General features: G+C 43.8%; 2 protein-coding genes across 2 annotated transcripts; one reads left to right on the top strand and one right to left on the bottom strand.

The window, feature by feature from the left end:
• Window positions 1–310: 310 nt before the first annotated feature.
• On the bottom strand, window positions 311–11,908 carry LOC121443004 (protein Red). The gene is made up of 20 exons (XM_041644672.1): window positions 11,754–11,908; window positions 10,853–10,919; window positions 9,196–9,288; window positions 8,421–8,480; window positions 7,944–8,111; window positions 7,661–7,775; window positions 7,339–7,409; window positions 7,194–7,240; window positions 5,831–5,994; window positions 4,818–4,926; window positions 4,138–4,177; window positions 3,787–4,012; window positions 3,519–3,537; window positions 2,676–2,754; window positions 2,244–2,324; window positions 2,000–2,057; window positions 1,110–1,198; window positions 833–941; window positions 630–664; window positions 311–542 (listed from the first exon to the last, which is right to left on the bottom strand). Exons 1-20 carry the CDS (start codon window positions 11,767–11,769, stop codon window positions 515–517), a joined length of 1,674 nt encoding a protein of 557 aa, XP_041500606.1. The 5' UTR covers window positions 11,770–11,908; the 3' UTR covers window positions 311–514.
• A 93-nt stretch (window positions 11,909–12,001) lies between these two features.
• Window positions 12,002–14,316, top strand: LOC121443005 (NADH dehydrogenase [ubiquinone] 1 alpha subcomplex subunit 2). The gene is made up of 3 exons (XM_041644673.1): window positions 12,002–12,161; window positions 12,282–12,388; window positions 14,120–14,316. Exons 1-3 carry the CDS (start codon window positions 12,061–12,063, stop codon window positions 14,206–14,208), a joined length of 297 nt encoding a protein of 98 aa, XP_041500607.1. The 5' UTR covers window positions 12,002–12,060; the 3' UTR covers window positions 14,209–14,316.
• The last annotated feature ends 57 nt before the right edge of the window (window positions 14,317–14,373 follow it).

The raw sequence follows: 14,373 nt of genomic DNA, 5'->3' as shown, positions 1-14,373 counted from the left end.
GTGATTTTTATTAATACAGCTTCACTAAGCTCAATCCTATGCAGCCTTGAAACCAGTCTAGCAGGATGATCTTAGTCCCCAGAGAATCTCCAGTCTCAGACTAGGACCCCAGATAGAACTAAGTCTGGCCATTTAACTTGACATCTCTCTTGCCATCAATGACTCTTCCCTTCCCTCTTGGAAACTGACCTAGCAACATACATTGGGAGAACCTGGCGACCAGTGTCAGCTCTGATATGCTAATAGGCACAACTACTGAAACTACCTTCTTCAAGGAACCCTCCAGAAAGAATGCCCAACACAGAAGACAGCGGGTTTAACTAATTTTAATTGAACATGTTGGGCATGGTGCTGCATGCCATTAATCTTAGCACTTGGGAGGCAGATCTATAAACAAAGTTATACAATATACGTTTATAAACATTCACAAACAAAAACAGTTTGCAACCTTTCTAGGAATTGTAGAAACAAACAGCTGAAAGCACAGCCATGTGGTGACGGTTGGAACTAGAGATTAGTACTTTGGTCTTTTCACTTCAACCCTGAAATCAAAGCAGAAGCAGATCAGCAAAGGATCAGACACTGAAAAATTCCCACCAGGCCCAAAGAGAAAGAGTAATGCTGCTCACCCATCAGCCTCCATCTTCTTCCTCTTCTCAATGATCTGTACAAGAACAGTAGTAGGTTATAATCATCCTTCTAATGATTTACACCCACCTAAAGCCCAAAGATGACCTCACTCAACTTCTATGGCTAACCCACCTGTCTGCTCCTGGATCTGTCAGTGTCTCTTCTCTACTGAAACCCCCCACCTAGGAAAGAGTCCACTAACCGCACTTATTTTCTTCCACTGGCGATCAAGCTCTGCCTTATCATTAGTTTCTTTGAAGCGTCTCGTCTTCCGTCCTTCAGACATCTTGATGCCATACTGGAATGCAGCCCTGAAAAGGGTCATTGTCAGAAGAAGGCATTAGAAGTCTCACAGCAGTAGGGAGACGTTCTTAAAGTACCTATCAGGAAACACTGCAGCCAGCTACTGCTTCCTCTAACCCATTTTGGGCTAGTCCACCAAAACGCTACACCCTACTTCTCTGCCCATATTTACTCACTTGGGCAAAGCCTCCTTGTTGTTCATATACTCGCTATATTCCTCCTGAGTATCAAAGTCCCAGCGGCCTAAGGGACCCTTCTTGTTACCCTGTGGTAGAGCAGGTAGGGAGGAAAAGCTATTAGTGGAAAGGTAATTTTTTCTGAACAAAACCAGATGCCCACAATCCACAATAATGATCCACGAGTATAAATCTTACCCTAATAAATAACATTCCTATAGACTTAGATTATATATATTACTCTGAACATTAAATATATACCTTAATTCTTACAAAAATTCTAAAGTGAGAGTTTTATTTCTCTTTTTATGGTATAGAAACAAAGGCAGTTGTAAACAAGGAAAGAACATGGCAAGGTCACAAAACTAGCAAATGGCAAAGATAAAATTAAACAAGGCTCCAAGACTAAACCATGTTCTTGGGTATGTGGCTCAGCAGTAGAGCACTTGCCCAGCATATGTGAAGTCCTAAGTTTGGTCCCTAGGACAACAGAAAACAAGAAGCTTCTGAGTCTGGGATGCACTCAGTGATACAGTACTTGGCTAGCATGCAAGGGTTCTCCAGCAGTGAAAAATAAGTAAAAATTTCTTTTATCTGGGCATGGCAGTACACACCCATTACTTATAATCTCAGGACTAGAAAAGTGGGGACAAGAGGGGGAGTTTAAAGGCATCCTCAGCTACACATCCAGCCTGGGCTACAAGATCCTCAAAACAAACAACAACAACAACATGCTCTTAACTAATCACTTCAGGAGAGCACTGACTCCTGCAAGTTGTCCTCTGACCTCCACACTCATGCTATGAACACACTAAGTAAATATAAAACAAAAATTAAAAATTACTGATCAAAGGCTGCCAACAACCTTAAATACTCTTTTAACCTCATACCTGGTCCATTTTGCTATAATCTACCTCTTCATCACTATCTACAGCCATGTCATCCATCCTAAAGAGAAACAGAAGTTAACAGATGCTTTAGATCCATATTACTGTATTTCATTCAGAAACCCACCTGATACCCTTCTCAGAACTAAACAGAGAATTCACCCAAGTAGAAAGTGCCCTTAGTTCCCAAGAGGTCAAATTTAAATCTCATAACCACCCCAACTTCCCTTACTTAGAACCCACTTACGTGGCTGGATAACATTCTGCATAACTATTGGACATGCCAAAGAAATCACCCAGCTGCTTCTTGTCTTCTGGCTTCTTCAACATATGCCATGTTAAAGAAAATTCCATCAAATGCAGAAAAATTTGGTCGAGAGGGACCAGAGGCTAGAGGCTTTAACATGAACATTTCAGAAACCAGCTGTGAACTTGAATTGGTTCTCTAGTTGATACAAAGCATGATTTCATCCCAGCCCACACAGCATGAAAGAAAGAGAGCAGACAGGTAAACGGGAACAGAGAAACAACTGGAGCTGGATGAAAAGAAAATATAACCCAGGAACAGCCAGGCATAGAGTGCATGCTATAATCTTGGCACTCAAAAGACAGAGACGCTGTCTCAGTATTAATAAGGAAAAACAATTAAAAACCAGGAAAAAATGTAAATAAAGGATATGATTCAGTGCCTTCCCAACCAGCAGACCCAGCAAATTTTTCATTGATGGACTTGATCAACTCTTTGGCAGACCCAGGTCCTGGAAGAAAAGACAACTCTGCTCAGACTCAAACTAATGCCTTTACAACCTCCTCCCACTAACCTGATTCCAGCTTTAAAAATGTTCTTACAGGGCTCACAAGATAGTTAGCAGGTAAGAACCCTTGCTGCCAACCCCAACAACCTGGGTTCAATTCTAGGAACCAAAGGGTGGAAGGAGAGAACCAACTCCTAGAAATTGACTGGCACATCCAAGTCCAAATAGACACACACATGCATGCACTCACCAAATAAATAAAAGTGGTAGTTTTTTTTTTTTGGGGGGGGGGTTGTTTTTGATCTATTTTTTAAAGTTTTTGTTTGTACTTGAGGCAGTCTCACTATGTAGGCTAGGATGACCTAGAATTACGGAGTTTAGGCTAGCCTCTAACTCCCAATCTTACCTCAGCCTCCAGAATGCTGGGATTATAGATGAATACAACCACATCTTGCAAATTAAAACGTATTTTTAAGGCAAAGGAACCCTTTTATCTATCAAAATTTTAACCAAATTCCAACTAATGCACTACTCTGGTTAACAGTAGGATCTCCAGAATACTGTATACTCAACCTCAGCCTCACCTCAAAGCCTCAGAACTGAAAGAATTAGATGTGAGAGCAAATGTGCCCTGCCTCGTCCATAAATTAAGACATGGTTCTTAAGAGAGCACAAAACTAGGAGGCAGCCCAAATGCTAGAGCAGCAGGGTTCTGCACGGAGAGTAGGCCTGCTAGTGCAGTGTAAGATGCCATTGACACAACCCACCTTTGTCAACATCCATGGGCTGCAAAGAAAACAAAAACTCAAGTTAGTATCATTATGAGGATTTTCTATTCATCTCTCCCTCAAGTCTGAATCGATTCCCTAACCCACTTCTGTTCCATTTCCTAGACGGTTCCCACCCTAGGTTAGTTGGCCCAGTTACTGCTGTGAAGCCACACAGCTGCTGAGAAGGAAAAGTGTCCTGTGCCTGGCTAGAAAGGCATTTCTAGGAGCAGTTTTCACAGTCTGGAATCAAGGTCCCACATCTCACCTCATCATCCACTTTTGGCTTCTCAAAGTAGCTGTGCCTTTTCTTTTCTTCTTCTCGCTCCCGCTCCCGGTCTCGCTCCCGGTCTCGCTCCCGCTCCCGGTCTCGTTCCCGCTCACGGTCTCTGTCCCGTTCCCGATCACGTTCCCGTTCCCGGTATCTCTCCCGCTCCTTGTCCCGAGGTGTCTTGGTTGTGGAGGGAACATAATCCCCAATGTCTTCAAAAATGCTGGAATAAAACAGGTATCACTAGTTGCTAAAATTGTACATACTCATGCTGCCATTTCTCCAAAAGGGCCAAAGACAAGAAACACAAATCTTTTGCTCACAGATGCACGGGGCTGTGATACATACTTCATGTCTGCCTCAGGAGGTTTCTTTTCTTCCAGCTTTCCTGCAATATAAAGAGCTTGTCTCAGTGACTTTTTAATTATATACATATATATATAATTATATATATTATAAAAAAGAGAGGCATGGTGGCACACGACTTTAATCCCAGAACTCAGGAGGCACAGACAGGCAATCTCTGAGTTCAAGGCCAGTTTAGTCTACATATGGAGTTCTAGTGTTGTCAGGACTACAGAGAGAGACCCTGTCTTAAAAAATAAATAAATAACAATTTTTATATTATAAGTGTTTGGCCCATATGAATGTCTGTGCACCACAAACATGCTGAGAACACTCAGGCCAGAAGAGGGTGCTGGGTCCTGGGGAACTGGAGTTCCAGATGGTAGTGAGCAACCCTAACAGTGTTGGGAATCAAGCCTGGATGCTCTTTTCTGCTGAGCCTCTCCAGCAGCCTCAGGGCCTTTTAACCATCTGCTGTTTATAATGGACAAAAATTCCCACTCTCCTTGCCACTTCAAACCCAAGCAGTGGGCTCTGAGTGGATCAAGCAGAATTTGGACACACTCATCTTGCCCCAGCGTTCCATTTCATCATTCTCCTTTGTTGTCTAGAAGCTATCCAATGTCTACAAGGTCATCAAATGCCCTCCAAGAGTAAGGTTCCCTTCCCTTCCCATGAGGTACCTTTATCCTTTTTCTTAAGCTTCTTGTTTCGGGTACCCTGCCTCAGGTATGACAAAATCTGGGTGAGCTTGCTGATAACAATGTCATTCGTAGTCAGTGTTGTCTGGGCCTGGAAAAACCCAAAGAAGAAGAAGAATATCGCTCTTAACAGGAACCTCACCAGCTATTATCCATTCACTTAACTCAAGAACAAGTTATACACAGTTGTTAGCTAGGAAGATGACAGGTAAGAAGGTGTATTGAAGGGACGCTCCACACAGATGAAATGGTAGGACAAAAACACTCAAGGAACCCAGAAGAGCTGGAGAACAAATAGGGAGGCATGCTGAAAAAGGCTACAAAGTCCAACTGTTGCAGGGGCTCACAGACTTTCTACACTGAGCCCTAAGAACAAGAAACCACAGAAAACTCCATAGTAGTGAAATAAATATTTGCATTTATAAAACATCATCTTAGTCATGCATAAAATCCATTAATGGAAGCTAGAGTGGAGAGATTCAGGCAATGGGTGTTAAGAGTACAAGGTTTCTTTGGGAGAATGTTCTAAAACTATGGTAGTGGCTATACAATTTGGCGAATATGATAAAATTATTTGAAATAGAAACTAAAAGGGTAGATTATATGGTATGCGAATTGTAACTCAATAAAAACAACACACTAGCTGGGTGGTGGTGGCACAATCCTTTAATCCCAGCACTCGGGAGGCAGAGTCAGGCGGACCTCTGTGAGTTTGAGGCCAGCCTGGTCTATAGAGCGAGTTCTAGGACAGGCTCTGAAGCTACACAAAGAAACCCTGTCGCGAAAAACAAACAAACAAATAAATTGTGGTTTAGACTAGAATATTGCTGGTGGAAAAGAATGGATTCAACTGAAACTGAGATTTAAAAAAAAAAAAAAAACGAAAGCAAAAACAAAAAAACTGAACAGAACATGAGGATACCATAGGTGAGGAACAGGACAAAGGCAAGGCAGATCTGAAGATTATAACAGGTTCTTAGAACTTAGCTCCTCACCTCCATGGTGGGACAATCAGCCTTGCTGCGGATAAGAGTGGTGGGGATATCCGTGTCTGCATACTCATCATCCAGGTCTACCACATAGGCCATACGGCCTGGTAAGAACAGCTCATTGCGCTCATATGATTTACTCTTGAACAGCATGCGATACACATTGCGGCCTACACAAAAGGAAAGATTAACAAACGGCCAATGAGAAACTTCTACTATTACAGTAGTCATTTATTAATTACCTGTCTGTGCTGGGCACCAGGCCAAGTGCTATCTGTGCTCTGCTACATTAAATCTTCAAGCAACCCTATGCTGTGAGATGGGGATCAGTACTTTATATTGATTAAGAATACTAAAGTTGCCAGGCAGTGGTGGCACACACTTTTAAGCACTCAGGAGGAAGAGGCAGGCAGATTTCTGTGAGTTTGAGGCCAGTCTGGTCTACACAGCTAGTTCCAGGCCATCCAGGGCTACACAAAGAAACCTTGCCTCAAAATAAAATAAAATAAAATAAAATAAAAAATTCCACCTGTATCCAGGTCCTCAGTACTGAGATTACAAGAGTATGCCACAACACCCAACTTTTATACATGTGTTCTGAGTATCAATTCAGGTCCTCCTGCCTGTACTTGCAAAAAGAAAAAAAAAAAAAAACACTAAATTATCTCTCTAGTCCTCCATACTACATTCTTTATATTTTTACTATTTTATGATCAGCTTTTAAAAAATTAATTTGCCTTATTTACTTATTCTTTTACTTAATATTTATTTGAAATGGGAGTCTCATGCTGCCAAGGCTGACCCAACTCTTGATTATCTTCCCAAATGCTGGAATTATAGGTATGCACCACCATACAATTAGCTAGTTTGGGCTTTCTAAAGCAAAGTCTTACTATGTACCCAATATTACCTTTAACTATCTCCTGCCTCAGTCATGTGAGTTCTAGGTCTATAAGATTATAGCATCACCTCCAACCTATCCTACCTCCTTTGATGCACACATATTAAATACCTAAAAAGGGCCAGGCAACGGTGGTGCATGCCTTTAACCCCAACACTCGGAAGACAGAGGCAGGAAGATCTCTGTGAGTTCAAGGCCAGCCTGGTCTACAGAGTGAGTTCCAGGATAGGCTCTAATGTTACACAGAGAAACCCTGTCTCAAAAAAATAAAACAAAAAACAAACCTGAAAAGGTTTCTGGTCTAAGAGGAGACATTAATGACATGGAAAATAATCCATGTCTGAGTTCTCTAAGAATAATTTGTGAAGAAAAAGCTGGTTTAGGGGCTAAAAGAAGGAAGTTTATCCTAGTGATGTCATATTCCTTACAGTCCACCTGAATGCACTCATTACTACAGAAACTACTCACCAAGTCGTGTTTTAAATTCAATTTTGTTTTCAGGATCCTCATCTTTCCTGAAAACAGAAGAAAAATATGTTGGTGGGGATGCTAAAAGGTGCTCCACCTTGGGTGTCACCCTCTAAACTTCAAGCCCTCACTGCTATTGACTCACTTGGTTTCCTTTTGGGGCTTTTCCATGAGTTCCTCTTCCTCCTTCTCCTTGCTGGCAATCTCAGCACGTACCTAATGAAGATAGGAGGATAGGAGTATACCAAGAGGGAAGTGAGGAAGCTGGGCCTTAATCACACCAGGGTCATCAAAAAAGACATCCCCAAGAAATTCAGACAAACAAGATGAGCAGCCACTAGTTCTACAGACAGGCCACCTTAATTCTAGTGCCAAACTAGATGGTCTGGACAATCATGTGTCATTCCCCTCACAGAGGTCCAAACATGAGCCTAGTAGCTCTCTTCACCTCTTCAACTAGAACTCACCTTCTGAAGCAAAGCAAAGTCCAAGCCTTTCACCAAATGGGTATGCTCCATATCACCACCCAAGAATTTGGACTCCTGAATCAACTGTCTCCTCTTTTCTGCAGCTGATTTGTCCCTGGAAGCAAGAATAGAAGAGCCTTATTGAAACAGTCCTTTATGAGTGACAAATCCCTTCTGAGATGTCTGGAGCATGCTCTGGAGGAGGGTGAACTGTAAGAAACATTTACAGTGTGAATATGTCCCTGATAGATGAAAACAGGCCTTAGATCACCACAGTACTCACGCCTCAGCAGTGGGGCCCACAGCCCGATAGTTGGCCGTGGTACTAATCAGTTCAGTTTCCTCATAATCTTTGTTCACGCCATCTCTCCGTTCCTTGGCACGGTCCCGGTATTTCTCTGCAAGTTCTCTCTCTCTCTCAATTTCTTGTTGGCGTAGCTTGGCGTAGTAACTGTGACCAGAGAAAGGAATATGTAAGGCTTACCAGCTCGCGTCTCAAGGTCAGCACAACTGCTCCTGTTTTCCTGTAACTTCAAGTAGCTCTCTATGGGAAAGACTATGTTTGTCTTTTAAAACTGCCCATCACCTCCTGAACATCAGAAATTCAGTTTCTTCCACCTCAGGTCTGTAACTGCTACCACCCGCCCTTTCAGAGCTACACTTTCCCATCGGGAAACTCTGTTACTATACAACTCCTCTCTTCCTTTCCCCACAAACAGTATCCACCTGACAAAGCAACCATCTTCTACCATCCCTTTACCTTTTCTTTTTCCTCCTTCGTGCAGCTGGGTCTTCATCCTCATTGTACTCTCTTGGCATCCTAGAAGACACAAAGAAGCTCACTCATAGTAAAATAATGCCCCAGCCCTGAAAACCCGCACAGGACCTGGAGGACATATCAGAGGCTGAAACAGCAGGCTCATAGTCTAAGGCCAGCCTGAACTACACGGTAAATTCCATTCAAGTCTAGACAATGTCTCAAAAAGAGAAAGAGAGAGGGAGAGAGAGAGAGAAGTCATAGTGATGGCACACACCTCTGAGCTCAGCACTCAGGAGACAGAGGAAAGCAGATCTCCATGAGTTCAAGGCCAACCTTGTCTACACAGTGAGTTCTAGGTTAGTCATGGCTACATAGTCAGACCATTCTTAAGTAAAAGAGAAAAAGGAAAACAACACAACATAAAAACCAGTGTTCATCAGGCAGTCACATTATCAATATCTATATCTCTGAAATTTTAAAAAGCATCATATCAAATTGACACTGACATTAGACATCACCTAAAAAAACCTGTTGCAGAGCATGAGTCTGTAAGGTATCAACAGCCCCAGAAATCTGTTCATCTGTACCAGCAGTAACTCTATGACAACTATTCAAGAGGGAACTGTAAGAATCACAGCACCCAAGTCATCACTAAAACTTTGGTCTTTATGAGAAAAAAAATCAAAAGCAGAGACTTTAACAGAGGATTAGCTTTCAAGAACCTACCAAATTCTAGTTCCATAGAAAAGGACAGACAGGAATGAAGAAGACTTACTCATGATGGCGTGACTTAGAAGGCGGTGCAGAAGTAGGTGCAGCCCTTGGGGTCATGAGAAGTTTCCTGAAGTCTTCATTGGTAAGTTTCGATCTTTAAAGAAATTGCAAAGATTTTTAAAATTAGTACCCAAAAGGAAACAGAAAAGAGACCTGCAAATACACGGTTAACGTTACAAAAACAAGAGAAATGCAAATGAAAGCAGATACTCCTCTTCCAACACATTAGTGTTAACTACTAGAAGTTTTATTATTTTTTTATTTTTATTTATTTATTTACAGTATTTTGAGACAAAGTTTCTCTGTGTAGCCCTGGCTGTCCTAGAACTCCCTCTGTAGACCAGGCTGGTCTCAAATTCTGATCCACTTTCCTCTGCTTCCCTAGTGCTGGGATTAAGGGTGTGTGTCACTACCATCCAGCTTAGAAGTTTTATCAAATCAAATGTGAGTGAAATTTGAGAACATGGATACTCTCATACAGTTGCAGAAATGCTGGAATGGGGACTTAATTCTTTACTAAACTGGGAATACAACAAAGGACGAGGCCTAGTCAAAACTGGGACGTGCTGGTCATGGTGGCACATGCTGACGAATGCTAGAAACAAGCAAAAGGACTGCTAATCTGAAGCAAACCTGGGCTATACCTAAAGGGCAACGGCCTAGCTCATGTATAAGGCCCCAGATTCAATTCTCAGCATTACAAAAAAAAAAAAAAAAGGAATTCTTGGGTTACAGCATGGGAGAACATGCCCTATAATCCCAGCACTTGAAAGAGTGAGACAGGAGAAAGTCTGTCTCAAATAAATAAATAAAAATTTAAAAAAGAAGTAAGATACAGTAGTTCATGCCTGCAATCTCAACACTTAGGGAGACTTGAGGGAGGAGGAATGCCATGAGTTCCATGTCAGTCTAGGATAAAGTGTGAATCTATATCCAAAAAAAAGAGGGCTGGGGGGAGAGCTGGGTGAGTAAAGTGCTTGCTGTGTAAGTCTAACAACCTAAGTTCAGGTTTCCAGAACCCATGAACAGCTGGGCACAGGAGTACAAGTGCTGTAACACTGGGCGCTAGTGGCGCCACGCCTTGAATCCCAGCACTCAGGAGGCTCTCTGTGAGTTCAGCCGGATCTCTGTGAGTTCGAGGCCAGCCTGGTCTACAGAGAAAGTTCTAGGACAGGCTCCAAAAGGCTACAGAGAAAACCTGTCTTCAAAAACAAAAAACCAAACAAACAAAAACATCCAGGTGTCTGTAATCTTAGTGCAACCATTATCAGGGGAAAAAACTAGACTCTCCCAAGTCATAAATTCTCTTCTAATGTAATGTTCTGTAATGTTCCTGATTCACAAGGTTCACAGAGCTAAAGGGCTAAATGGTCCAGACTTTTTACTTGTCTTTTTTTTGGTTCATAATTACAACTTTACTAAAAGCAATCATTCTCTGTAACTTACAAAATTAAGCATAACTACATTATCTCGGTAAGGTGAATGAAGTTATGATAAAGCTTTCTGTGGGAAAATAGTTTCAGCACGATGTATAGATTATCGGTTTCCTCCCAATAATTCACCTACTATGAACTTTTTGACTATTCTTGCCAACAAAATATTCAGAATTCTTTCTGAATAGCTCAACTCAGTCCCTGGTTCAAGGACAAAGTACTCACTGGTGGAAGGAATGAGGATCATCCACATCGTGGCCATCTGGGGCCAATGGATTAGAGAAGGGTTCACCTTTAAAAAAAAAAGAAAGAAATATTGACACTACATTAATCACTCGTTTAATGGGTGAGCTTCCGCGCAGAAACTGGCGATTATAAAAATGAACAAAAGAGAAGATAAGAGGAGCAGCGGTTACGCAGTAAGTGCGGAACTGGAGGACTAGGAGAAGCTCTGTCACCAAAAGCTGGGGTGGTGACCGACACCTGTACACCCAGCACAAGGGAGACTGAGGTGGCAAGACTGCCAAGAGTCCCCGGCCAGTTTGGGCTACACTAGCTAGCTCAAAAGAAACTCAAAAAGACTATCTCAAAGAGAAACAAGCAGAAGGGCTGTCGGTGGTGGCCCGCGCCCTTCACCCCAGCACTTGAGCGGTGGACACATAAGGATCAAGAGTTCGAAACCCCCCTGGGGTTCGAGATTCCGTATCACTTGGGAAAAAAGAAAAAGTTATAAAGACGGGCTTTCCTAAACGAAGTGGAGAGTCGACAACAACAACAAAATTTATTTAAGAGATCGTTCTTAAACTACATGAAAGAACCCAGCATCCGGTAATCCCAACTCTTCGGGACTTTGTGGTTTGCCTGACAGCGAAGCGAGCCCCTCCCCTGCCGTGTCAAATAATCTAACCAAGTCCCCGAACCGAGGCACGGCCACGGTTGACTAAGGCGGGAGCAGGGAGGTGGGGCTGCCTCCCGGATTCAAAACGCTGCTCCTCCACTAAGGAGCGAACCTCGGGGGCAGCTCGGCCGGGCCTCTTCTGGAGACCAGCGGTTGGCGAGGCTCCGACGTACACGACACGTGGCATAAACCCAGAGTCCGGCGGGCACAGAAGAGCAGCAGACTTACTATCTCGCTCCGGCATTTTGGCCGCGGTCTCTCAAAGTCGGCGGTCGTGAAATCGCCTCAACAAAACAACAGCTACAGGCTTCTTCCCACAGTGCACCGCGAACACTGGCCACGGCGTTCTGCGTTCCCGGCTTCCGGCTTCCTCAGCGTCACGCCTCACAGCCTCTACGAAGCCCTCACGTCATTGGCTAAGATTTATCCCGCCCCTCCCTCTGGCATCCAATCGATGGCGGAGATTAGAGGGCCCGCTATTGGTCCGATGGAGGCGGCTGGAAAGTCGTGATTGGGCGCTCCTTTGCTAGCAAAGATGGCAGCCGCCGCTGCGGGCCGAGCGGTCGGGAGCAAGCTCGGGCTCCGTGAGATTCGCATCCACTTATGCCAGCGTTCGCCGGGCAGCCAGGGTGTGAGGTGAGGCGTGGCGTCGGGGGGCGAGCGGGATTCGGAAGCGGGAGTTACGACCTTGACCTTTGGGGGGGAGGGGGGCAGTCCGTGCCCTTAGCACTAGCAGAGGTCTCTCCGGCCCTGCAGGGATTTCATCCAGCAACGGTATGTGGAGCTGAAGAAGGCGCACCCCAGCCTGCCCATTCTAATCCGCGAATGTTCGGAGGTGCAACCCAAGCTCTGGGCCCGCTACGGTGAGTACTGGTCGCTAGAAGCAGGGACCCGGGTCGCAGAATTTGGGTTAGACAAGAGGACTGAGGGACATAAACTCGAACTTCTCCTGGTGATGAAATTCACCTAGTTGTGTGATGGGATTTTTGTTTTTTCGAGACAAGGTTTCTCTGTAGCTTTGGAGCCTGACCTACAACTCGCTTTGTAGACCAGTCTGGCCTCCAGCTCAAAGAGATCCACCTGCCTCTGCCTCCCAAGTGCTGGGATTAAAGGCGTGCGCCAGTACCATCTGGCTTTTTATTCCTGTATTCCTGGCAGTGAATATATGGAGCCTGGCTGGGTCTAGGGTAAGAACCAGTAGTTTTTGCAATTCACAATGAACTTAAGGTTAAAAAACAAAAATGCTCTTCATGACAATGTATGTCCTTCCAAATTATGCCACGAATTACGCCTTAGTCGGTGCAAATTTAGGGACTGAAAATCTCAGTAACATTGAGCACTTCATGCCTAAGGCTTGTGCTGTGTACTTTTCTTGTATATAAGTTGTTTTGTTTTGTTTTTTTTTTTTTTTGATTTTTCGAGACAGGGTTTCTCCGTAGCTTTTGGTTCCTGTCCTGGCACTAGCTCTTTCTAGACCAGGCTGGCCTCGAACTCACAGAGATCCGACTGCCTCTGCCTCCTGAGTGCTGGGATTAAAGGCATGCGCCACCACCGCCCGGCTATAAGTCTTCATTAATATTGTGAATGGGTACTTTTCTTTCATAGTTATTAGAAAATTTAACCTAAACATAGACTCTTATGCAGCTAAACCAGAACATTTTTACATTTTATGCCCCCTCCTTATAGTGTACATGGCTCCCATCATCCCGGTTGCTACTTGCATCTAACCATTTATATTACTGTCTCAAAAAAGGCATTCCTGAACCAGCCTTAAAATCCCAGGTACAGATCCTCCCAGGCAGAGGCAGGAGGATCACAAACTCAAGCCCTGACTGGGAAATTTAGTGAGAGCTTGTCTCAGAATTGTAAAGGTACAAAGAAGGCTAGTGACTGCCTTTCAGTGGGAGGCCCTGGGTTTGATTGTCAGTACTAAAATAAGGCATCCCCTGACCAGTAATAACATTACCTATTTATTACATGGCACTAGTCCAATTCATCACAGTCTGTTACCTTGACACATTGACTACCAGATAGTAGGTAGCTAATACACTAAATGGTGAGATTTTTATCATTTCAACCCTGTCAAAGGACTGTCTGGGGGTGGAGAGAGTCACGTGCTACTACAGATAGCTCGTAACCGAAGACTCTAATACACCAATAAAACGGTTCCTCCTAAGCACACAGGACGGACAAGAGGGACGTTAGCGTGTGGTGTTGCATGTGCATAGCACCACACATTAGCTAAGTGGTCTGTGGCCAGCCAAAAAGTGGACAGTTGGGCAAGGACAGACCCCTGCTCGGTAGTTAATGCCTACAGGGACCTAAAGCATCACTCAGCCCTTTCTCCCCAGGTAAATTCTAGTAGGACCTGGGATTCCAAATAGAGTCACTGGATTAATGCTAAGCACAGCAAAACCTCTTTAAAAGGCAGGGTTGTACCATATAGCCACAGTCCGCCTTGCTATGTAGGCATGAACTACTATGTTCAGCAAGCCATGTCTCTTTCCTTTCTTAGTCTAACAACTTGAAAATAAAGACACTTTCTAATTCTGTGGCCCATTGTGCAGGATATTCATTAAATTACCTTTCCTCAGCTTTTGGCCAAGAGAAGAATGTGTCTCTGAACAACCTGAGTGCTGATGAGGTAACCAGAGCCGTGGAGAATGTGCTGAGCAAAGCCTGAAGTGTCTCCACTGAGGACTGAGCAAGGGCACCAGAACCTGGGCTCTGCTGGACTGAACACAATGTGGGAAAACGTGCTCTTCCGTTCCTTATAAAGCTTATCGCTGTACAGTGTTGCTTCAGAATGTTCTCATCCTTATTCCCTGTCCCTCTCCCTGTGCAAACA

Source organism: Microtus oregoni, unplaced genomic scaffold (genome assembly GCF_018167655.1).
Source record: "Microtus oregoni isolate MIOR12 unplaced genomic scaffold, Mior012 000098F_ref0000018, whole genome shotgun sequence".
Taxonomy (NCBI): domain Eukaryota; kingdom Metazoa; phylum Chordata; class Mammalia; order Rodentia; family Cricetidae; genus Microtus; species Microtus oregoni.
This window is presented reverse-complemented; position numbering and strand designations above follow the sequence as displayed.